The sequence below is a fragment of the Streptopelia decaocto genome (genome assembly GCF_964273445.1).
Source record: "Streptopelia decaocto genome assembly, chromosome: 7".
Lineage (NCBI taxonomy): Eukaryota > Metazoa > Chordata > Aves > Columbiformes > Columbidae > Streptopelia > Streptopelia decaocto.
Window position 1 is genome coordinate 57,910,465 of NC_138661.1, and position 24,977 is coordinate 57,935,441.

The 24,977-nt window shown below is 38.3% G+C and overlaps 2 protein-coding genes across 3 annotated transcripts; both read right to left on the bottom strand.

Moving 5' to 3' along the window:
* Positions 1-264: 264 nt before the first annotated feature.
* Positions 265-13,061, bottom strand: RNF141 (ring finger protein 141). 2 transcript variants are annotated; one of them, XM_082059573.1, is made up of 6 exons: positions 12,918-13,061; positions 10,813-11,015; positions 9,270-9,378; positions 8,124-8,305; positions 4,867-4,974; positions 265-3,167 (listed from the first exon to the last, which is right to left on the bottom strand). In XM_082059573.1, the coding sequence occupies exons 2-6, from the start codon at positions 10,995-10,997 to the stop codon at positions 3,017-3,019; spliced, it is 735 nt and encodes a 244-aa protein (XP_081915699.1). In that variant the 5' UTR covers positions 10,998-11,015; positions 12,918-13,061; the 3' UTR covers positions 265-3,016. The 2 variants fall into 2 exon arrangements, with proteins under 2 accessions (XP_081915699.1, XP_081915700.1); XM_082059574.1 differs by having other exon boundaries at positions 10,813-11,012; positions 12,918-13,019.
* Positions 13,062-15,455: 2,394 nt separating this feature from the next.
* On the bottom strand, positions 15,456-24,650 carry LYVE1 (lymphatic vessel endothelial hyaluronan receptor 1). The gene is made up of 6 exons (XM_082058325.1): positions 24,401-24,650; positions 21,175-21,334; positions 20,929-21,068; positions 18,157-18,456; positions 17,319-17,397; positions 15,456-16,584 (listed from the first exon to the last, which is right to left on the bottom strand). The coding sequence occupies exons 1-6, from the start codon at positions 24,480-24,482 to the stop codon at positions 16,398-16,400; spliced, it is 948 nt and encodes a 315-aa protein (XP_081914451.1). The 5' UTR covers positions 24,483-24,650; the 3' UTR covers positions 15,456-16,397.
* Positions 24,651-24,977: the final 327 nt, after the last annotated feature.

Sequence of the window (24,977 nt, forward strand, 5' to 3'; positions counted from 1 at the left end):
CCATCTGGGTTCAAACTGGAACACAAGAGGTTCCACTTAAATTTGAGAAGAAACTTCTCAGTGAGGGTGACAGACACTGGAACAGGCTGCCCAGGGGGGTTGTGGAGTCTCCTCTGGAGACATTCAAAACCCGCCTGGACACCTTCCTGTGTAACCTCATCTGGGTGTTCCTGCTCCAGCAGGGGGATTGGACTGGATGAGCTTTTGAGGTCCCTTCCAATCCCTGACATTCTGTGGCTCCCAACAGCACACTTTTAACCACACCACCTGTACAATGGAATTTGATTTCATTAAACTTCAGTTTTCAGACTGTTGTGGTATTAAAGCCAAGAGATTCCTCATGTTTAAAAGAACTTGGACATTTCTTCCAAAGTAACTTTATTGCACAGTTCATACACAAGGTTTAATATACTGGAATGCCCTTAGCTATTAATACAATCTATAATGCCTAAATTACAATTTCACATTAAACCTGTAAGAAATCTTCACTTACCACAAGAAAGTTTAGTTTTTCTAATGCCCCCACCACCAGCCATTTGCAGGAATTCACATTTTCAGGGTCTAGCTTCTGGAACCCATCGCCACGTCCCTGCCAATGTGATTCCTTTTCCACAGTTGTTTGCTAAATGCAGCACTTCAGACTAGCTAATACCAACCAGTACCAAATTACTAGTTTTTCGGTATTAATATACCTATTATCCCGTAAAACATACAGTACATGTATTTTACAAGGCACACATTACAGTACCTACATCACAGCAGTGTGAATTACAGCAACTTAATTTAAAAAAGCTGTACAGAATACAAAGTTTACTTTTTAACTATTTAAATAATTTTTCATTAGTTTATACTGTAATTGCAAGTGTCATTGTGCTGCAATTAACAACCCTTTTGCATCTTTACAAAATTACATTTTAAGGTCGTCATGTAAGTTCTCAGCAGACACTCAACTTATAAAATCTCAGTCCAGAAGTATAATTCTTGAAATACTTGAAAAATAAAGTTAGCTCGAAGCTTTAATTTAGATGCTCCTTCTGTTCCAGTGATATAAAAAATTTAAAAAATTCAAAGGTTATTTTAAAGTTCTGCACACAGACTAATGCAAGCTCGAAAAGCAAGAAGAAACCAAACTGGTGTGTGACTAGGAACATCTGCAAATGTTTTAGTGGAAAATCCCTGACCATTAACGATTTTCAGCCCAAATAATAACTGCCTTTATACAACCAAACAAACCACATATTTTCTCAAGAATATCTCATTGATATCAAAGGATTAACAAAGGGAAAAAATTAGTTCTAAGCTATATATGTTCATAAAAAGATTTTTCAATAGTTAAATACAGATTTACACACTAAGCCATACTGGCTTTTAGATGATACACACAAGAAGAGTACGTTGCTTATCTGTCTTAATGTCTATGATAAAATTGACAACTGTGCCATAAGTCAAGCTCAAATAGGTGGCACACGCTATGCACGTTCCTTAAGTATTAGTGAGAAATTCCCAAGATCTGGTCCCTAAAATAATTAAATTATTTTGCAGTAAATTAAGAAAAATAACCCAAATGTGCATATCTACATAGGCACGTGCCTCTTAGTTCAGAACCTGTCTGTGATAAAAGGCCTTAGCCTTATGGCATCAACGAATTTTAACAAGTATGCTAATTAAAAATACAGTCTTACAGTAAGCAAGATTTATGCTGATATTCCCTGAAATATTACACTTGAATATTTCTCACTCAGTAGCCTCAAGCTAAAAGAGTAGTATTTGTTAATATATATGAAAAAAAATTAACTCTCTAAAATAGCAGTTGATTTCCATAACACTATTTATGCAAAAGAGGCTTAAGATGGGTTTCCTGAATACTAACATTTTATTTTAGACTAAACTCAGCTCTTTAAAGATTTTACTCTGCTAGACACAGAAATACAGTCGCATTCCAGTTGTGATATCCCTTTTCCCAAGTTTTCACATGCGCGTCTCACTGCAAGCAACATTATTAAAGTAGAAGTTTCTTTCTGCTACATAAAAGCATATTGCACTTTTAAAAATAAAGCACAGCACCCTTACTTAGATTATAATCTCATAACTCATAGTGTGCCTTATAACTCTGATTTCATCACTTCAAAAACTCAAGAGAAGCAGGTAAAACCACAGCATCTGACTAAGCTACACCTTAACTCTAATGCAAATAAAATTCTCTTCAGATATGTCTAATGTTTAAAAGCAATTTTGGCTGTTCTTGATCAAAAAACTATAAAGAAATTGATTTACTTCTTTTAGGATTGTATATGAAACTGTTTAAGGTTTCCAAGTTAATAAGACTATGCTAGGTATCACGTTTAAAAAAATATTCTAAGAGATAATATTGTTAGAAGAATAAGAGGAAGTGCATGAGTACATTTACAGAGCTGCCTACACTCTCCAAAACAGATTTAAAATAATTAATACTAAAACTCAGATCAGCTTGAAATCAGTATCTGTAAACACTAAAAGCAGCAATAACTGGCTACTGAAGAACAGGCAGTGGGACATCTTCAAGTTTCAGCAGTAACATTTCGAATTAATAATCACTAGTGTTAACTCATCTTTATTCACATTTGTCACGAAAAGTAAAAGGGAATGCATTTAAGGGTAAGAACTCTGAGGTCAAGCCATCTGACATGGTTCATCTTGTGTAGCAGTACACTGATGTTCAAACAGCAGTTAGCAGTTGTAGTTGTGCTGTTAGAAATTGCTTCATCTAGTAGTCGAACTGTTAATAAATATCAAAAGTTGTTGCTAAAATAAACCTTGTTAATGATCAAAGAGTTTACTGAAAGTACAGATTAATAATTAAGACTGCACGCACATACACTGTCTTATATACCCTGTGTTTTAAAAGAGCAGCGTAGGTTTGCAGCAGCCAGGAAGAGAAGAGACAGACTGTGGAAGAACGGCAACGAGAGGTAAAACCAGACGTTGGTGAAAACGAGTGCTTCAGATGCTTCTGCTATGATCAGCTTGTTGGCCAGGGTCAGGGTATGAGAGGCTGGCCCGCCTCATCTACCATGTTAAGTATGTAAGTAGCGATATCATCTTCTGTAGGCGCGTCTGAGACCACCCAAGAATCACTTGCCCCAGTGACTTGCCGCCGGCAGACAGGACAGCTTCTGTGACGATCACTCCTGTTAGGAAGCCAGAGAAATGAGTGGTTTTCACTGATGGTCGCTTCCTGGCCAAAAACAGCCCAAAGAACCCCCAAACAAAAGAAAACCAACCCAGTGAGAACTTCAAGAATGATCAGGTTAACTGGATTAGACCACTTTTGTATTTTTTTGTTTGTTTAAAAACTTTGTAAGGAAGATTGGCCAGCAATTCTGAATGTATCTCCATTCTTTGAGTGACAAATTTGGAGTCGCGTTCCTCATACTCAAGTTTGCTCAGGTTAAACAGAATGCATCTAGCTACCTGTCCAGAAAGTTTAGATAGAAATCCATGGTCTTAATTAATTCTTCCTATCTTCAGATACTCAGCTGAGGTGCTTCAGAAACCAGTTCCCCTAAGCTTCCTATATAAAAAGGAATCCTTTTCCTGGGTCATTCAACCCGCTGGAGTTTAGAATTGATCCCTCAGGGTACCATCCACCTCCATTAACTAACTCAGGGGTCCCAAACAATTCTGCTTCTGAGCTGGGAGCCTCTGTTCTATGTCTAGATTAACAAGAGATGAACCTTAAAAACTGAATACAAAAAAAAAAAGAATGGTGTAACTAGAACTTAGTCAAGAGTGCAGCTGACTCGTTGGCCAAAGCAGAATATAATTCTCTCTCCACCACAGTTGCTGAACTAAGCCCTGTATTGCTGATAGATGTTAAAATATGTCCCAGAAAAGAGATGACTAGATATACTCTGACATCCAGTGTTTTTTACTATGTTTTTAACTTGTGGGGGAGCGTGGTGTTATATGTTTAACTTCCTTGATAAGCCTTTGAAAAAGCCACAAAACAAATTCTTATGCACAAATTATGTGGCTTAAATGTAAAATTATTTGCATTAACTAGCCAAAAAGCCTTTAAATGAGAACATCTGTTATCACCTAAAGCCAGACTGCCAGAACACCTGCCTAATCCTTGAAGGTCCTTCTGCAAGGTCAGAGAAGAGCTACACTCCTCCACAAGGGAATTTTTCTCAGTTTTCCAACAACTGGTGTATCAGACAGATGCGAAGCTGAATAGCTGTTCAGTTTACTATGAAGCTGGACACATATCGTACGATATGTGTTATACATAAATTGAAAGGCATTGCTATTGAGAAGAAGTCTTTTCCTGGAAAAGTCTGATATATTCAAATTAGCAAACTGTATGCTATTTATTTTAAGTGAAAGCATAATGTATGGAAAAAAATTCCTCTGATATTTCTTTCCCACATAAGTGAAAAGACAGTCCAAACTGCTTTGATATTTGCATAATCTTGCAAACTATTGATTTTTTCTTTACAAGGAAGCTGTTAATGAGATTTTTATGAAACATCACATGTCAGCATCAGCATATACCCCGTCTTCAGAAGTTTTTCAGCAAGAATACAATAATTTAATTTTAAAAGAATAAAAAGAGATAAGAGATTAAAAAAGGAAATGCTGAAAAGAACCTTCACATCTCTTTTTCCAAAATGAAATTCATAAGATGTTTACAAATTCTGGAATCCTTCTTTCCTTATGCTGCAGTCTAACTTTACTCAAGCTTCATATGTATCATATGTACATTAGCTTGCAAATATCTTCAGACATTAAATTATATAGCACTAAGGAATCTGTCAGACCAAACTGAAACATGTCAGATAACCAGTACATACTATAAAATAATGAATATCCTTTAATAAGTATTACCATTTATCAATGCATTTCTGGCAGAAACTGTGAGCACACGGCAAAATTAAATCAGCACGCCCATCCATGCAGATGCAACATTCCTCTTCATCTGTCAACTGTTTAACCCTGCAGAAGAGAAGACAGTATTTTCTCCCAGATAACTAATAACTTTTACATTGATGCCCTACTAACTATATTAGTTACTACATTTTTCATAATAATTAACAATGGACAGAAGGAAAGCACCTGTGCTTATCTGCAAGGAACATGTAATTTTGTGAATGGACGAGTCACATCATCCCAGCCTATGTCAGCAGACATAGCCTCAAGCTACCAACACCAGTAAATGAATTAAACTGAGTCAGAATATACATTCACTTTTTGTGTCATGTGGTGCATTTGGTGGTGCAAAGGATTATGCAAATCCTTTTTCATATCAACAAGGAAGTGTGAGGAGTTCAAACTGTTACATATCACATGACTGGGCAGAAGAACAGAAACACTGTTTACATTAAAGGCAGGAGAAGGATCTGCCTTCCTTTCACAGAGTGTCAGGATGTACTATTTCACAATGAACTTTGTCGATGTCTGTGTACTGGCTTATATCCTCAATAAAAACATGCATGTCGAGTGGATCGCTACTAGAATGCATGTTCACTAATTTCAAATGCCATCAAAATGCCAAAAACTGAACTGGACATTAGATTGAAAAGGTTGGTTTCAGCTTGCAGTACACTCATGATTGTTCCTTCAAACGAGGAGTCTCTCCCAAGTTGACTGTTACCACAGCTTTTCTAGTTAAGCTTCTAGGTGTTCTTGTTGGGGGGAAAAAAGTTTTAAAATTAGATCACTCCCTGGGACAGTCATTTTCATTTTATCTGTTTTTGTTATAGTTGTTGGGTTTTTCTCCCCAGATAAGTGTATCTGAAGTTTCTAACAGAAGCTGCAGAGCACCCTCAGCTCTCACTGACCTCACTAGACATGTAAAGTTCCTTAATTTTATAGTCATATAGTCATGGTTCACTTCCAAGGCAGACAGATAAGTGTTCTGAAAATTTCAGGTTTTCCAAAAATCCTGATTTGAGAATCCCTTCTGTGACTTGGGGCACAAAAGGCAGCATTTTAGAAAAAACAGCATTTCAGGAGAGACAGTCCCCCTTAATGACTATTGACCAGACCACTTTTCGTTAGGTACCTTGGGAGCTTGTCAAATAACAGAGTAATTTTTAACTGTACAGATTAGTCAGCTAATGGACAGCAATTAATATCCTTTTGTTTTACTATTCAGTAGGTCCTTAGGGTTTCCTTTCCAAATTGCTTTTTGAGAAATTACTTTAGAATGAAGTAAAAAATCTGTAGAAAAACAGATTGTGTGTGTGTGTGATTCACACACATTGAGGACAACAGTTTCCAAAAAAAACACCCTATCTTTTGATTAGCTCCCTATGTTTTCTGGACTCACTCCCTTCCATTTCCCTCCCCCAAGCAACTTTGAGTACTAACCTTGGATAACACTTCAATTTTAGAAATTTGCTGGTGTATATAAAAGCAATTGTACTTAAAAAGGTACCCTATTTATGAAGTTTCTGGAACCTAAGACTGAGCCATAGGAGTAAGTTTCTGAAGAAATGGTAAAATGATAAGGGTGACAAACTGAGGAAATGCTTTTTGTCTCTTCACTATCAGAAAGCATAAAGCACTTACGGATATTTTGGAATGTTCTGAGTAGGAAGTAGGTGTTCTAGAGAAATGGGGTATTATTCCAGGAGTTAAGAATAATTAAACAGGTAGTATTTGCTATTTTTGGACAGTGATGTCTAGCTCTTGCAGAGCTGAAAAATGTCTAAAGCTGAGAATAATTTAGGCAAATGGGAGGATATCATGGAAAAACAAACGGAAGATTTCCTCAGTGTAAAATACTTGAAGGTGCTTCAGCCTCTATTTTTCTCAATGACTTAAAAAACTTGGATAAGAAACAAGCGGAAAATACCAGCTCGCTAGATTCCAGTGTATTATCAGCGTATTAGAAAAGTATAATCCTGTTATTGTTATTTGTCACTAAAACTACCTCAAGTGGTAAAGAAACCTTGAAACCTTGTATCTACTGTTTAACTTTAGCAATACATGAAGCTGTTTTGCATAACCATCTGGGGTTTTTTGTTTGTTTGGTTTGTTTGAAATAAAAGGCCATTTCCAGACACACGTGTATTCTAATATAACCATGTATCTTTGAGTGAGAGCAGGAAAATATGCTTTTCCAAACATGCTCGTTATTTCCTACCAATTTCGAACATTTAGGTAACTCAGAACAGCCAATAATTTAACATTATTTGTTCCCAAACCAAAAGAAATGGGAAATTAAATGAAAAGCAACACACTTTGCAATCCACTGACCTAACCAGTGGGCTCTGTCTTCAGAATTACAACAGAGCTGACCCCTTTCTCATTCAAACAGCCAAGTGTGACATTCTAACGAGTTAAATAGCTTAGCAACCTGTTTTGTTAAAATACCTGGCTACCAGCTTCTTCAGTGGTTGATATAGAGAACTATACCATATACTACTTTTTCTTGTAAAACCTACCTCTGTCTCACTTAAAACTGAGTCAGAATTCTGAACTAACTCAGAAAGCTCAAAGTAAGGAATTATTGGTAGCACCATTTCCACACAGGGAAAGGGTGACAAGCTTCTTGCTATTAGGTTCGGTTTGAACTGAAGTTATTGCAGGTGTTGACCTCAGTCTTTTGCTTTTCCTCTAGTTAACAAAGCAGGATGTCAACATGTGTGAGACAGTTCACATTTTTCCAGTCTTACAAGGTAAATTACTACTGTAACTGATGAGTTTCTAGTGGCAGCAGATGGGAACTTTCACATGCCAAAATGTAAAAGAGGAAGAGAAAGTTTAAGTGGAACAATAACAAAATCTGTTTAAACAAACACTGTCAAAATCCCTAGATTTGTAGCTGCAGCTGATTCCATTTCCTCCTGTTTCCTTATTCAGGAGATGCAACTTATACCATGTTTATAGCAAGACTGATCATTAAAACAATTGTTCTGAAAGCTAAGGCATGATAGCACCAGCAGAATTTCACCCAAGTACACAACAGGTTTTTTGATACAAGAGAAGGTGTGCTATTCATGTTTGTCATGATACAAAGTCCGCATCTGCCAAGAGCATGCAGTTCTGATCACCCAGTGTTTGTAGTTCAGGTTTTACGCACAATTTCCAAAATATCCGTTGTAACTGTGGTCAGAAGCTAAAATATATCAAAATACCTTCCCATCCACAAGCTGGCCTGACAAGATGACACAGACATTAAACTCTCAGCAGCTTCTTCAGAAGCACCACTCTGTGCAAGAACTCCTGATGCTTGATTGGTGATGTCTTTATACAGTTGAACGAATTGATACAAGTTCAAGATTCTGGAAGCTTCCACAATGCCACTTGTTTTATTTATCTGAAGATATAAGAATTGTTTACAATTACATATCAGATTTTTACTTGACATTGCTCAAAATTATTTTAATGCACTGCAATTCTCATGGCACTGGCCACCTTTCCAAGTGTCCAACACTATGTTAGCAAATTGCAGTCTGCTTCAGTAAGAACTAAGACCTGCAAATGCAACTGTTTCATTGTGAAGAATACCACAGTCAGGACTGTATTTTTAACACAATTACCATCACTACTCAAATGTGTAAACCACTGGGCTAAATTTAGAACAAAACCCAGAATAACCAGTCATTTCATATTTGAACTTAAAATAGCTTATAATGATGGCTGCCTTAATGAAAACTAGGAGCGGACAGAAAATTGCAAACTGTTACTTTCAAACAAAGTTTGAGAGTTGGCTTAGTTGAAACTGCATGTTAAGATTGCCCAGTGGATTCAGGACCATTCAAGGATGGTACCTGATAGGACACAGAGAGGAAAAATCTAATTAGAAAGAGCAAACTTAGGAACTTTTGTCATGGTCTCCAAACTAAGTTAAACATTTACCTTTTACATTGGTTTTCTAAGGAATCGGAATATATAGAGTTACACTAGCTCAGCTAATAATGCTTAGATTTGCTGACTATCTTCTAAAACTACCAAACTATATAGTTCCCAGGTGGTTGTACTATTTGATTACCATAACCTGACCACACAAATCATCTGAACTGATAATTAACATGCTGTAAGCATTCCACTGAAAGGTATAATTCCTTTAAATCTAGTTATGAAAATGTTTTTGTTAATCTGCTTTTTGCAGAAACTTAGAATTTAGACTTATCTCAAATAGTATCCTCAAGTGTAGCACCTTTATAAAAATATAGACTCAAAATATATGAAGCAGGTGTTGGATTTTATCAGTAAAAGTGACAGTCCTCAAAAATCTGTACACAAAAATCCCACTAAATTAAAATATTAAACAATCTTACTTTAGTACATATTATCCGAACGATCACCTTCCAGAAAGCAGAAGAATCAGAACCAGGCTGCACTTCAAATAACAGATGTTTGTCTTGTCCAGAAGCCAAATTTGCAGTACTGAAATAAAGAAACATCAGTTTTACATAATGTGCTAGACACGCAAAGATCAGCAACCTCAGTCACTGGTATTTATTGTTCACCTATGTGCTCTTTATCCTTAAAGAGGTTTTACCAATACTGCCCAGAGACATGAAATTAAAGACTAATGACCTTAGCATGTCATGAAATATAAAATACACAGTCCATTTTACTTAAAATTGCACAGTAAATTTCAGAAAATGATGTGCAAGTTTTTTGATGCAGCATCAGCAAGTAAGTGTCCTTTATAGAAAATTTATATATACTTTCACTGGTTATTACAGTAATCATACAACTTTGTGGTCCAATCTAAAAAGGTTATATCCTTGTCATGCATGGAAAAAAACCATGCAAGTACCAACACATGCAGATGAGGTGTATTTTTGTTAGTATGTACTAATAACGAAGCAGTCAGGTGGAAGCTTCAGGTGACCCTGAGATTTTTCATTTTTCGTATTTTTTTTAATGGAACACAGACACCAAGGTCTATTCCATAAGAATCTGAACAAGACGTTGCTTTCAGGGTGAACACTGTAAAGAAACAAAAAATGCTTGAATAACAGTGATATTTTGGAGTTAATTATCCTGAGATCCACTTATATTCTCAGGCAAAACATAAAGTTCTCCAAAATCTATTTATCTGTCTACCCAAGAAGACAGCTAGCTGTTCTTGAAGGTCACTCATCAAACTATGACACCGTACAAGAAAATTTCTAAACTGAATACAAATTCACAGCATAGTTAAACATCGAGCACTTCCAAAAGCCACACACTACGAAGACTCTTTTCAGCCTATATGTTTCCACTTCACATCATTTTATACCATAAATATTGAGTGAAAATTACAACTCTGCTTTTTTGTTCATTTCTTTTTACCATCCATGTATCAGTCAAACAAAAGGTAGGTTACTAAAAATCCTACGTATGCAGCCTTTTATTTGGGATTTTCTTGGCCACTGGTTTCAAATACTATGAACACAGAGGTGGGAGAGATGCCCACAAACAGTTGTGTCTCAGGTATTACCTTCCTGCTGTAGCTGAACTTTATAGGGCTCACATTGCTGCTTCCAGCAGAGAAAGTGGCATTCCATCTTTAGGTGATCGGTGGGGTGGGGAAGAGTAAGGGAGACAGGTAACGCTAACAAAAATATACTGCTAAACATCTACCTCTTGTGAACTTCCAAGAGAGAAGCAACACTTGCTGGGAGAAGACTACTGGAGAAAACTGAATTTACAAAAGGAGAAATAGCTTTGGGTTTGAAGCGTAATTACAACCATTATAGAAACTTGAAGAACTGAAGGAAACATTTCTATATGAGACGGCCAGTTCTGGCTTAGCCAGCACTAGGCAATATATTGCATACAAGGTCTCTGTAAAACATGAAAAAAAGAAGGAAATAAAGTAAGGCTTACATATCATTAAGTTCAGCTACTCTTCCCAGAAACTCTTCATATGTTAGGAAACCACTTTCTTGAACCAAAGAGGCATGCTTTGCTACTTTTTCAGGCAACTTGTTGATTACGGTTTGTGTGTGGTTTGAAATTTGTTGACCCATGGTGAAGTTCTTCACCTCAGTTCCATAGAAAGAAGTTCTCATTCACTCGTGGAGTCTCTGCTAAAAATATTTGAGAGTTACACTGGTGTGTTTTATGAATGGCTACTCCTTTATTTTCTTTTAGTGTAAGAATTTAGGTACCCACTAACCAGTCTAATTATTCTACAATAACACAACTTCAACAGTCAAATCATAAACAAAACAGAATGCTTAGAAGAGACTGGAATATGGCATTAACAGCTTATGAAAAATGTATAGCTTTGCTTACAGCAATACCTGTACTGAATAGATAATATTTCACACAGATTCTTCAGCAACTCCAACACACACACATAAATACATCCAATGGAATGGAAAAAAAAATCTCATGATGATGATGGCAATTTATGACAATCTTTGTTTTTCCTAAATATTTGTGCACGTGAAAGTCAAAATGTCTACAAATAAGCATATGTCTATACACAGACATTACATTAGGAATTAGTTTTCTTACATCAGACTGACATTGGCAGATCACAAGAACTCTCACAGCATTATTTAACTGGTAAGCCATGGAATCCATGTCGGTATGATCTTTTGAGGTCCCTTCCAATCCCAAACATACTGTGATACTGTGTGATAAACCAATTTAGAAATCTCCCTATTTGCAGCAAACACTCAGCTCCAGGATGTATTACAGAACTGACTTGCTCAAAACTCTCCAACTTATTTCTCCTTTTCTTTACACTCATACCTTTTTCCCCAAAAGTCTGCATAAGGACCTACCCTATGACTTATGATTCTGAATCTTTATCCATTTCCTCCCCTTGATCCGTCTCATTTGACATTCCCCCAACATTTCTTTTTGCTCTTTGTCTTGAAAGAGCAAGAGCACGCAAACTAATGCTGCTGGTACAGAATTTGTTGCTTGTGATGCAAACCAGCAGTTTCATACCCTTTTAAGACTTCTACAGACAGAGGTCTGCAATGGCAAATTAATTGCAGAATATCAACCTTAAATATGGAATAAACTGATACTAGGTGTATTACAAACACCTTATGAGACATCACAGAGAAACAGAACTCCATTCCGACTGAAGGTATAACTGCATTTGGGCATAAACCCACGCAGGAACATGGTCTGCAGCTGCCACAGTGTAACAAAAACACGGCATGCATAAAGTGAGCTCATATCAGAGAAAATAAACTTCCAGTTTAGCGTTTGAATTCTGACCAGACTCTGTTCCCAGACAGATGTGCTCCCAATCGAGTCACTTTTCTCCTTCCACATTATCCCACAATCATCTCGTCTGCTGCCACCTGGGCCCCACACTTGGTGAGCACACACCTACAAGATCCATTGAAGAACAACTTCCCAACAGCACCTCCTTTGCCCCTCAAGTACAGCCCATCCCGTATCTGCCAGTTGTTGTGTGCTTCTCCACTTCTGAGGAAGCCGAGCGCCCCGTGTGAGCCTGCTGAACTAATAACGAAAGACTGTACCACAGAACTTTGGACAAACCCCCCCTACAAAGATGTCTGGAGAAGCATTTCCTTCTGTATATTCTCCGAGCTCACACACAGCCCGCACGCAGGTAGCCCGGCTGCCCCACGGGCCTCCTCCCGCTCGGACACGGATCCCTCAGGGCTGGGCCGCCTCACCGCCACCCGGACCCAACGGCCGCGCTCGAGACAGGCCGCGCGCACGAGCCCGGCTGCGTCACAGCTCCGTCGCGCGGCGGGGCGGGCGCGCCCGCTGCCCCCGGTCCCGGCGGGTTCCCCGCGGGTCCCCCCGCTCCACCCGTCCCGCCCCACGGACGCGGCAGCGAGGCCCGGCTTAGGGAGCCCACTCGGGGCGCCCGCACCCAACAGCTTCCCCCGGCCTGGGCCCGGGTCTTGCGCCCTCCGCAGGGCGCCGTGACTGCGGGCCGCGCGCCAACCCCCGAGGGGCCGCGGCCGGAGCGGCCCCGCCAGCAGCCTCACCCCAGCGCCCCGGCATCCTGCTCGCCGCCGCCCCGCGGGCACCCGAGCGGAGCCGCTCCCCCCGCGCCTCGGCAGTCGGCGAGCGGCGCAGGCGCAGGAGCGACGGCTCCCGGTGCGGGCCGGTGACGCCAGCGCGGGTCGCGCTGTTGCCAGGACACGGTGGTACCGCCGGGCCGGGGAGGCACCGGGCCCGCACCGCCGGGCCCAGGGCGAGACCGCGGGCCAGAGGCGGCGCTACCGGGGCCGCCGCCGGCCTTCCGCGTCGCTACGCGGCCCGACGCCATCCCGCCGGCGGTGACACGGGCTGGTACACCGATACACGGGGTGCAGTCGGTGACTGCGTTGCAGCTGAGCAGAGCAGGCCCCGCCTGAACATCGTGTCTCTTCAGCAGTAATCATGTATGGAGTTCTTTTCTTTTGAGAAAAATCCTGTAATAGCTTGAATGACCAAAACGGGTTAACTTTTCTGCACTTGGGACTTGCTGCACTCTTAGCGAGTGCCCACTCACTGCTGCACTGCTCAGGGTTCCCAGTTCTGAAGGGCCACAAGACTACCTATAGTGTTCTCTCTTTTCTACAAGCTCTAATAAATAGCAATTTAAATGAGACTTTATGGAATCCGAGCGCTGCCTTGGGGGAATCAGAAGCTGAACCGGCAGGGGTAAGAGAACACCCTGCTCTGGAGGAGGGTGTGGAGCTGGGTGTGCGTGGCAAAGGTCAGAAAAAAAAAACCAACACCCATAAATGATAATGAGGAGTAGTACTTCCCCTTCCTGTCCACTTCTGCTCACACACAGACACACGTACTTCCCATGATAAAGGCACCCCTGTATTCCAGGCAGGGACTGGGCTGGACTGGGAACCTCGCTGTGTTTCCTGCAGGGCAGCCACCCCTTCCGCCTAAGGTCAGCGAACATCTGTAGCTCAGTGTGGGAATCCGAGTGGCGTTACTGTCAAACGAATAATGCAAACCTTGATCTCCTGCTAGGTGGAGTGAGTTATTTGTGCAAGACACTTGAGTATATGGCCATTTCTGAGACATCAAGGAACTTCATAGCTGTTGAGAATGTCTGATTAAAAAAAGCAAGACACTTGAGAAAAGTCAGGAACATAATGAAGAATTTATCTTAAGTTTCTGCTACTACCGTTTAAGGGTTTGGTTTTCTGACACTTTCTGTCTAGAACTTAAATAAATGTTTCCTGCTCATTTTGTGGTGGTACATCCCTTGCAATTCTATTAAACAATGAGCAAGAACATTTTGTACTTTCCAATTCAAATGTGACTCAGTAGCACTCATTTTATACAGACAACATCAAATACAGTACTTGTTGATGGGTACTTATAGCTAGCTTTTATTACACACAGAACAGTGTAACAGGTTCCTTTTAGCCTTCGTAGTGCTGGTATAAATTCTATAATGAAAATTAGGGGCAGATAAAACTATGTCCGTTGGCCAGGTGTCAGTGTGAAGGTCAGGATGAAAGTTATCTGAGGTTTTAAGGTACATAATAAACCAAGACATTTATGGATTAAGGCAATATCTTATATAAACTAGTATAGATTTTTTAGAAAGTAAACACTTCAGGGGAAAAAAATGCCCTTATTTAGGTCTAAACCAGAAGCAACAAACTATCTGAATTTGTTTGGGTGTGAATGAGGCAATCTGAGAGAAAAATAAGTTGGTAAGTGTGGAATAGAGGTAATATTAGTAGGAGAGTAAGAGAAGTGGTAAATAATTCTCGCTTGGTGGTAGGGAAAAGAATAGAGAAAGAGGTGATCTCTAATCTCCAGAACATGGAAAAGAGAGGTGGAAGGGAAATTGTAATATGTCACAAAAAAGTCCAAAATTACCTGGTATCCATTAGCGTTGCCCACATCCTTAAACCTGTTTATTATTCTGACACCATCATGACAGCTGTTGGCTGTGGCCTTTCCTGGTGGCCTTACTTCTGCTGTCTACTTGCACTGCTCACAGAGCACAGCGTCCTCTCAATCAGGTTGCCAGGAGAGATACATGGCATTACTGCAGTATTTTGCAAGGAGAGGAATTATTTAACTGAGTGAGAAGGCTGTTTCTAGTGCTTTCCTCTGCTGCACATTCTTCTGCTGAAATTCTGTTGATGGACATCTGAAATCAGCAGTTTCTAGAGCTTACTGAATCACAGTCTTTCAGCAGTAGTGCAGCTTTCATGGCAGTGGTGGATTGCATGTCAACACAGTCCAGACTCCTGGAGCTATGAAGTATTTCTGAGCTATCAAACAAACAAAACCCCACAAACCAAACAACAACACAGGGGATCTTCAAGCATGCTATTAGCAGTACATTCTAACTCACTATCTGGTGGAATAAATAACCACAAGGCAATTTTAAAATTTTCATGAATCAAAAACCTAAAAGGTCATAACCCAGTGTTCTACTCTGTAGAAAACACAATCTAGGTGAGCAGTTTAGTGCTATTCTGTTTAAGACTATGTTTTTCAAGCTGCTTGATCTAAAAAGAAATTTCTTTTGCCATAATAACCTTCTTCACATATAAAATAAGTTATCCAAAACATTTATTCATGAAAATATTTGATAAATTGCTAGTGTTGTTCTTTTATAACAACTAATTATTCCTGAAACATTAAGGTTATATGAGCTCTTTTTACCGTGAAACAGCTTTCATGAGAATAAATTGCCCAGACAAACATATCTACCACACTTCATTTCTTTATGAAGTACTGTAAATGTCCCATACCACATGAGATCTTTATTATGAAAGCCACATCTAAATATACACAAAAGATCTTAAATATAACTGCTGAGATATAGTTCAAAGTTTTTTTTTTCCCTGTCAAATAGCTGATGCAGAAGAATGACACAAGTTTTAATAAATAAAACAGTGAATTATTCCATGATGAAGATATCTAAGAAAGTTATTCATTGCTGTGTATATATATTTAAACATCAACATCTTTGTACCCTTCCTTGGGTATTTGAATAACAGTGGGTTGGATTCTTTGATTTTTTTATTCATGTGTAAACAGATTTATTTCTTCTGTTTGTAAACAGACTTTTTAAAAACAGTATGTGACTACTTAATGGAAAGAAGCTAATCTACATGAGGAAGAGCTACAGTTTTATCATTTTATTTTAGACATTAAGTTAGCAGACATTCTCCAGCCAGATGAGAAAAACCTTCTCATTATATATTGATCTGAATTCTGTGCAAACAGGTAACACACTGCATGTCGTTAATAGCATATTCCTAATTCTTGATTAAAGAGGAAAAATGAGCTGTAATTTCAAGTAAATAAGACAGTATGTTCTTCTGCAAGAGCATTTATGAATAAAGATGCAGTTATTAAAAAAAAACATGTTTTCATGTGTTAAGAAAGATAAAACATTCATGAGTATTTACAGTCACCCATGTTTAAAAGCATTGCTAAGTTCTGTGTGCTTCATTTAATATTTTTACCAAAAGTGTATGTTCTTCCCCTTAAACTTCTGCTTCTAGACATTTTACTGTGGCCTCAGGCTTGGTTGGAGACTCTTCTACCTTTTTTCCATTGTTCGTTGTTTCTTTCTCAGGTGTTTTGTCATTTGACGTGGCCTCCTTGAGAGCAGTAGTTTCAACCATTTCTTTTTGCTGATTCTTGTTTGAAAATGGGAAAGTCTTCTTGTACCTTTAAATAGAAAAAAAAGTAGTAAAGTGGAAACATGGATGTCATTTGGCCAAGAAATAAGGTGAAAAATATCTAGAATTAACTTTCTTTGCCATACTCAAGCAAAATTCTCACAGAGAATAGTTGCATGCTGGATCATTGTGCTTTTTCAAAAAATGTGCTTTTTAAAGAAATATTTTGTTATTGTTTTAAAAACCAGACATATTCAGGATTCATGGTACTTCACAATAAAGCTGTCTGGGCTAGAATGTTAGAAATGCACATAACTTTTTGATATGATTTAATGTTGTGCTGTGTTGAAGATCTTTACACGTGACAAATAAGCTCGGCAATTATTTTTTTCTGAACACAATCCTAGTCCAAGAATAAAAACTTTTACCTTGAGTCTGACATAGAGAGAAACAGGAGTAAAACTGCATAAACAGGGTTATATACAAACACACTTCAGTGTTGCTCCTTTGGCACACATGGAAATGTTTCACACTAGGCATGACTGACTAATCAAAAATAGGCAGTATTTGTCTTTGGTTCCTTTTCTAAAACAGGGAATGGCAACAGCAACAACAAACTTTATCTGCATAATGACAGGGTTTAAGATTCTTTTTCTTTTGCTATGCTGTTATGTCATTATAATTACTTCTCTTGCTCTTTAGCTACATATTTAAATTATTCATTGGTTGTACTCCAGGAGTTTACTCAGTCCAAGAGAAAAAAAAAAATAAGAAGAAACTTACTTTTTGATATAGCAGACTGCTAGAACAACTGAAATAATGAAGAAGAAGACTGCCAGTACAAGAAGTGCAGTGGGGATACCTAGAGATAAAAGTGAGGTAAGCGTAGAGCTTTTGTATGCACTTAATTCTGACTTTCTAAAGGCTAATCAGCATAAATTCAGATTCTTCTAAAAACAGCCTAGTGTAAGGGGTTCATACATATCAACTCAAGAATAGAGGTATTAGGAGTCTCAAAAAGGTTAGTACTCCTAATTTTTTCAAGAGAGACTAGAAGAGGTATTTAAGCAACCCCTGACAGATGTATGTCTAATCTGCTCATTGGAGGATATTTACAGCCCGCCTAGAGAACATATTTTTGTGACTAACTATTCTTACAGTTAGAATGTGTTTCCTCATACTTAGTCTACCTCTTGGTTGCTGTGTATTAGGATTACTTATTCACACCTCATACCTAGAGAACACCTCCATATTTGGAAAACAATTCTCCTTAATTTTTTCTTGACTTCTTTTGTTTTCCATTACTCTGAACACATGGTGTTTGCTAAGACTTTATCAGAAATGTATTTGCCCCAAATCACATTGGTCAGAATGAACTTCCACCATTTTATGTTAAAATACAATCAAAAAGTGTAAAATAAAATCTTCTACTTTAAAATTATATAAAATTCCTCTGCCTTATAAGCTTTGCTTTTGCAAAACTATAACACTCCTGCCTCCGGGTTCAGCTATATCAAAATGGATTCTGGAGTAGCAAACAAACTTCGCAGTAAACACTTTTACTACTGACATCTACGTAACTCACTTGTCTGACTGTATAGCTGCCCTGTATGGACTTTACCTCCAAAGACAACGGCATCGTTCTTAAAGGCAGCACGGGAGGTGTAGTTAGGAGAGTCAAGCGGTGAGTATTCCTCTGGCATTTCTGTAGTAGTTCCCTCTGTTGGTAATATAGTTTCAGTTATACATATTCTGCGAAATTTTATATTTTTCAGGGATTGTTCTGACTCGGTCACATTGGGCGCTGCTGTGACATTCTCAGTCAAATCAGAGCCTGAATATGCACTTAAGTCTGTCGATGCACTTGATGAAGGTAGCATGGTTGTAGTTGGATCTGGTTTACATGAATTAATGTGAACATCTGCAGCAGGGAAAGGAAATACATAAAAGTTGTGTTGGATGTTACTTTTGTTCTTATTGTACAGACATACTTATAGAAATTGTTCCTCAGTCACTCTCTTCTGGAAATCGTTATTTGTCTATTCACAAAAGCCCTACCCCAAGCAGGCATGCCTATTTCAAATATATGGCTACAATCCAGAATATGCACCTTTTATCATTGCTCACATAAATAAACACTTTTATGAGCAAGTTGTGATGCTCATTTTTTAATTTCATACCAGTTACAAAATTCTTTCTGAAAAGTACTTAGAATAATAATGCATATAAAAACAGTAATGTGACCTCCTACAGAGCAGGACACTTAACTGCGGATCCAAGATTAAAAAATATTTCTGTTATATATATGTTCAAAACATATGCATGCACTGTTGATACTTGGAATACTACTTTGATCTCCTGGAAACAGAAGTAGCCCTATAGAACCTTCAGCTAAATCAGACACCAGTGTGGGGGCTACAAAAAAACAAACTTCAGGCACACTCAGAAATTAAGTACTTTAAATTATGTGAAAGCTGTCTATATAAAAATATAGTGGCAAGTGGATTTCTACATGTGAAAGCAAAAGCTGAGTTCTCAACCAGGCTTATGTGAAAGTATGAAAATTCTTCTAGTGAATTCTATAAAGCTATAAAAATTTCACTAAAGTAACAAGCAGATTACAATATAAATAACAGGGAAATGAGATATGTACTCCAAATGAATCCCTGTGGGAAGTCTAATGACGCAGTTCCATTCACAGAATAAAAAGCTAAATGCTAGGGGCTTTTTACTTTTTCCACTGCAGTTTTCAAGTGATTTTGGCATTTCTTTGGCACAAAGAAAATTGACAGATTGAGCGTCTGCCAAATATTTTGGATAATAGCAGACAACAGTTTGGTAATTAAGATTAAAAAATGCAGAATCATACCCATGTTAAATATACATTAAGTTATTTTCTAACCATTCAGCAAAGTTAACTTTCTTCACATACTATAACAGTATCACTTTTTTGAATTAAAGCTAAACAAACCTCCTTAGCATTACCCTACCTAGCCAACATTTCTGATGCAGAACGACACATATTTCATGCACTGAAACAGCATGTTGCATAGGAACAGAAGAAATAACAGTACCAACAGGAGCAGCTTCTTTTAGAGCATGTTGCCTGAGCTCTAATTCACCTATGAATTCATCAATAAAAGCTACGGAGTGTAGAGCAAAAACTAAGCTGGCCCAATCATGTAGTTTTTAACTTTACAGGTTAGGTGGTAAGTCTATTTTTAATGGTGCTTTCTTATCAGCAGATACTTTGTAAGCCAACTACTTCCATCATCTACCCTACTTCACTAAAATGGCCCAGGATCATGAGCAAAGGCGCAGTGGTGAAGGCACAGTCTTCTCCCTCACAGCTTTGTCCTCAGTCTCTGTGTAAACTCCAATGTGCACAGTCACCAGACATGGTCTTAGGTCTTTATAGAATATCGTTGCATGGGCATATCTTATGCATCCATCTTTCTCCTGCTCTTTTCAACCTTTATTCACCTAGCTTTCCTGAAAAAATTCCGGATTTTGTACACAATCTCTTGCTCTTGTTATCTAAAACTCATTGGCAAGGCCTAAGGACAGATAAGAAATAATTTATTGATCCTGTATATGGTCTAATTATTGGGATAGTTGTTACGTAATAACCATAAGATCTGAGACACTAGCAAGAACACAATGCCTCTAGTTAACTATTTATTTTTAGTTAATGCCACAGAAGTTGTAAATAAACAATGCTGATCTGTTGTGCTGAGAAGATCTAACTTTTATCAAGGCCCACGTTCCACTGATATATCTTCAATCTGGGAATGGACAGTCAAGAATGAGGAGAAGGACAGGTCTTTTCACACATAGAAGAATGCACATTAAGGGAAGCTGTTTGATTTTACTGATAATAGATCAGGAATCTAATTAATTGTATGGTGTCTCAGCTGTTCTAGCTTATATTTTAATTTAGTTTAATGGATCCATTATATACATGTATTTTTAAATATCATTTTTTTCTGAAGTACCCCATCCTTGGTCTTTTTGCAAGAAAATACACACCACGCACAGCCACCCTGGTTAAAAATTCAATTCACTGTCCTTCAAATTAATCTGTCGAAATAATCAAAACATATTAAGAGCCTTGTGTTGACATTACAGAATAGTAAAAGCAAGTCTTTTTCAAGAGCTTTCGTGGCAGCACCAAATTACTTATTCAGTTTAACTGAATTGATCTTTTGTATTTCTTGGAAGCTTTTTTCCCCTACAGAGCTAAATACAACTTGACAACATTTAAGACTGGGGGGAAAAGGGCCAACAAATTGTAAGAACTCATGCAATTGTAATGTTTTTTTCATGCAGATATTAAAAAGAAAAAACAACAAAACACCAAAGCACAAAAAATGTTGCTGTCATGGTTACATACCTGAGGAATTGAAGCAGTAAACCTTAAATGTTTTAAAGTGCTCAGCATTCCACGGCACTAGTCCAGTGTTGCCCTTACCACATTTCTTGTTGGATGTTATCCGAGGAATGACAACAAATCCATCTTTCACCCATCCATAGCTACAATAAAAAGCATCAGTCCTTTTAATATTAGATTTACCACCAGTCTCAAATGTGTGTAAAGGATTTCACTAAAGGTAATGAGACACTAACTGAAGTCATATACCTGCATGTTTCAAAGCCATGTTTCAAAGCCTTTTCAACTTGGTCTTTACTTGCCAATTGTAGATTCAGTTGGTTACATGCATTACTTGCTTCTGAGAAATTCACTTTCTCCTCAAGATAAATTCCTACACCTGTGATCCTGCAAGGTGAAAGAATGGAACCTGTAATTTAGATATAAATATTCAAGGTTAGTATTTGAATGTTAACATTTATTCTTTCTGAAGAATTTAACACCAGATTCAGCTGAACTGAATGTTGAAGTTTCTAGTTTGAGGATAGCAGAAAACTAATATTTAGCAAAAAGACAAAAAATAGAACAGATTTTCTTGACACAACAGTCTATAATTTCAAGAGGTTTGGTGGTTATTAGCCTAAATGCATGTACAGTTGGCATTTGAGTCATTACCTGGAGTCACTTTTTTACTAAGGACGTTCTTCTTTGTCATACTTACGCAAAATGGGAAGAGTAATCAGACAGATTCCCCCGCCCCCTGCTTTTTTTTTGTTTGTTTATTTTTAAATTTGAAATGCTGAAACAGTTGCACTGAGGCACTGATTCTGTCAGTATACCACACTTACAATATGGGTTCTATCAAAGGTATTATACATAATTTTTCATTGAATTAATATATCAATAAGAAAACATGCCTATAAAGATTCTATCGTTCCTTATATTCCTTACTCCTCCTAAATGTAACTTTTAATTTTTTATTTTTTAACCTAGCTTGGCATGATGCTTCCAGCACTGTCAGGTGTTCAATTTACTGAGTACTTGGCAGGCCAAGGACAGAGGGGACAGGCCAGGTGAATTTCTGATGCTTTTCCCCATTCCTCTTCCATAGGCCATTCATCCAGCTTTTTCAGATAGCCACAGCTGGCACACTGTCCATGACACCCCCCCCCAGGAAAGGCATAAGCTTAGGTCTGGTTACACCTGCTCTACTTTCTTAGCCTGTGTTTGGGACATAGGGCAGAATTTAGGATTTGACACAGACAAGGAGAAAGGATATTATTCTTTTGCCTCCATATTTAACAGGAAGCATATGTAATTGCCATATTAAATGAAATATTTAAACATTTAATTGCAAACATTTCAGATAACCAACAGCCACAGGTGTTACTTCCTTATTCAATATTCTCTTCAGACTGTGAGCCGGCTAGGTATGTATACTAATTAATACATCATAAAAACTGTGCATCAGAATACAGGCAATACACAAAGTCTCAAGGCAGGATGAAATGGCACTTGCAGATCCACCACATGATGTCTTGGCAACAGAGGTTAAATTGAATTTTATGAATGAATGAAGTGACAGAGTCACAGCCAAGCCACTCCCATGATGGGAAGGGGATGCGAAGATGACTGAACTTGTGTGGAGTGCTAAATAAAGGCAGGCTTTTCACTCCTGCCCCGCTGGCTGTGATGGAGTTGGAAACAATTTCTGGTAAAAGATGCATCTCTGTTGTCCCTACATGTTTTCGTTTAATTGGACTTAAATGTTTGTTAGAGCAATCATGGATATTGTAGATTTATCCCAGCAGTGATGGAGGCTGTGGCCTTCCATTAACACTTCTTGGCATGGTGTAGACACAGTTGCAGGGCAGGTGAGCCACTGAACACTTGAGCAGTCCCCACAGCCAAATCGTGGCTGCATCCAGCCCTGTGTTGAACGTAAGACCAACCCAAACACATTGCATGAGGTTGTAGAGAAGCCCTGTTGCTCAGTGAAGATGTATGTCTAGGTATCAAGGACTTCAAGTCTATCCAAGTAGTCCCAGTGTGAAGATGATTCACACTGTCAAATTTCTGCCTTTCAGCCAACCTGTCTTCATCAGTGTCCTCTTGTATGTCTTCATTTTGGCCAAAGTACTTCTGTGTCAAAGGAGCGTTCGGTGTTAAGTTGTCTTGCTTCCCTTTTGCTAGCAGGCAACTCTCCCGGTCCTCTCGAGAATATTTTCTGGTTTCCTGCATAACTCCCCATCTCAGCTGCTGCAGCACATCCCACAATTCCTCTTTCTTAGTTTTCAAGACCCCATTCCTCCCCTAGGGTTATTCCTAATTCCTTTCTCTCCTTGCTGCCTGTTGTGCTCAGACTTCACTCTTACTGCTTGCTTAGTCCATTATTTTCGCATCTTTAACCGTGAGCTAATACAACTTCTAAAAACTGAGAATGAAAGTTTCTCTCTGACCAACGTTACGAATTTCAACTAAAGCTGAGCAGCTGACTGAATGGAATTTCCTGAAAACTTAGAAAGTTGCCTAGATACTTGTAAACCCTTAGTCTTTAATAATTCAATTACAGGACAAATACTTTTACATGAGAATTGCCTGACAGATACGTAGTGTAACATAAAAATTCAGTATGAGAAAATTAAGTCTTAAGTGATAAGAAAAGTGACTGTAGGACTTAAATCAAAGTTGTACCTTAGAATTCACTAAGGCTTTTAAATCAAAATGACAAAGTAAAATAAATATTTTGGAAAAGTTATCAGCTTCAATCTAAATTCCAGATGGTTTTACAGTGTGAGGAAAAAATGCAGAATGAGAACAGTAGCCATTTCAATTCTGCTCATCACTTCTTAAATCACCTCTGAACTCTGTGCTAAAGATAACTGATTTTGTACAGGAGACAGATGAATCCTTTAGAAGCATGTTACCCTTTTTGGTGTGCAAGCTGTACATGGCTGTACTTTAAGCTTTGCTCTAGTAAACCTGATAGTAACTGGACATTCTCTTCAGTATCTGTGTCTTGTATGAAAAATCTGTTTTACTGAGGAAGATGGGAAGACCTAGATGGAAAAATCTCACCATAAGACAAAGTTGTCATTGAACAGGAACGAAAATGTTCAGTTTTTGTGAGCTATGGGTTTTGGCTTAGTTGTGTATTAATTCTCTTGCTTTTTGTACAAACCTGTTTGTGGTGGTATTCTAAATAATACAAAATAAAATCACATTACAATAGCTCTGAACTTAACCCTAAATGCAGTACCAAATCTTTAAAATAAGCATTTCTGTAGCATTTAGACAAAAATTAGACTAACAATGAAAAGGTTCCCCTATATGCTAGAGTAGCCTTCATAGCACTGTATTCTCAAAACCCTGTGGTTTCCTGCATCAGAAACATATTTATACACAGTCCCTTTCCCTCACTTTTGTTTGCAAATCTAGCTACCTTTTTTAAAGTACTGTTTAACCAGGAGACTTTAAAAAGTGGAACTTTACATACCCGTTATAATGTAATTTTGAGCCATGAATGTCGTAACCCAGATGAAAAACACTGCTGAGGTCACTCCAGAATAAGTTGCCATTGTCACCAACTTGGAAAAGTGAGAAATTCAAGATGATTTGTCTCCTGTGCTGAGAAAAGTTAAGGGATTGGATACTGTCGGACCACCTCTGAAAAGCCTTCTCGATAGCAACTTCAGCTGTCACTGCGCTGCTTCATAGAATGACTGTCAGAGCAAAAGTGTTGACTGTCCCACTCAAAGGTGAGGTCACTGACTGGAAATCCCTAATCACCCTCTACACTTTCTTTCATGTAGGGCTTGCTGGAAAATTTAACTACTGCTGACTCAGAAAACACAGCTGAGGAAGGGAGATAAGACTGCTAGACTGCTCAGTCAGTAAATACTTTGAAAGAAGTTTTTCTTTTGCTGTTTTTTCCTGTTTTACTGATTAACAGCTCATTATTCATCTTGTCTATTCATCTGGTAAATAAAGTGAAATCTTTATTGTATCACAGAATGCCAGACAGGATTTTTCTTTTGGAATTGCAAGGGCATCCATTCCCCATTAAACTATTT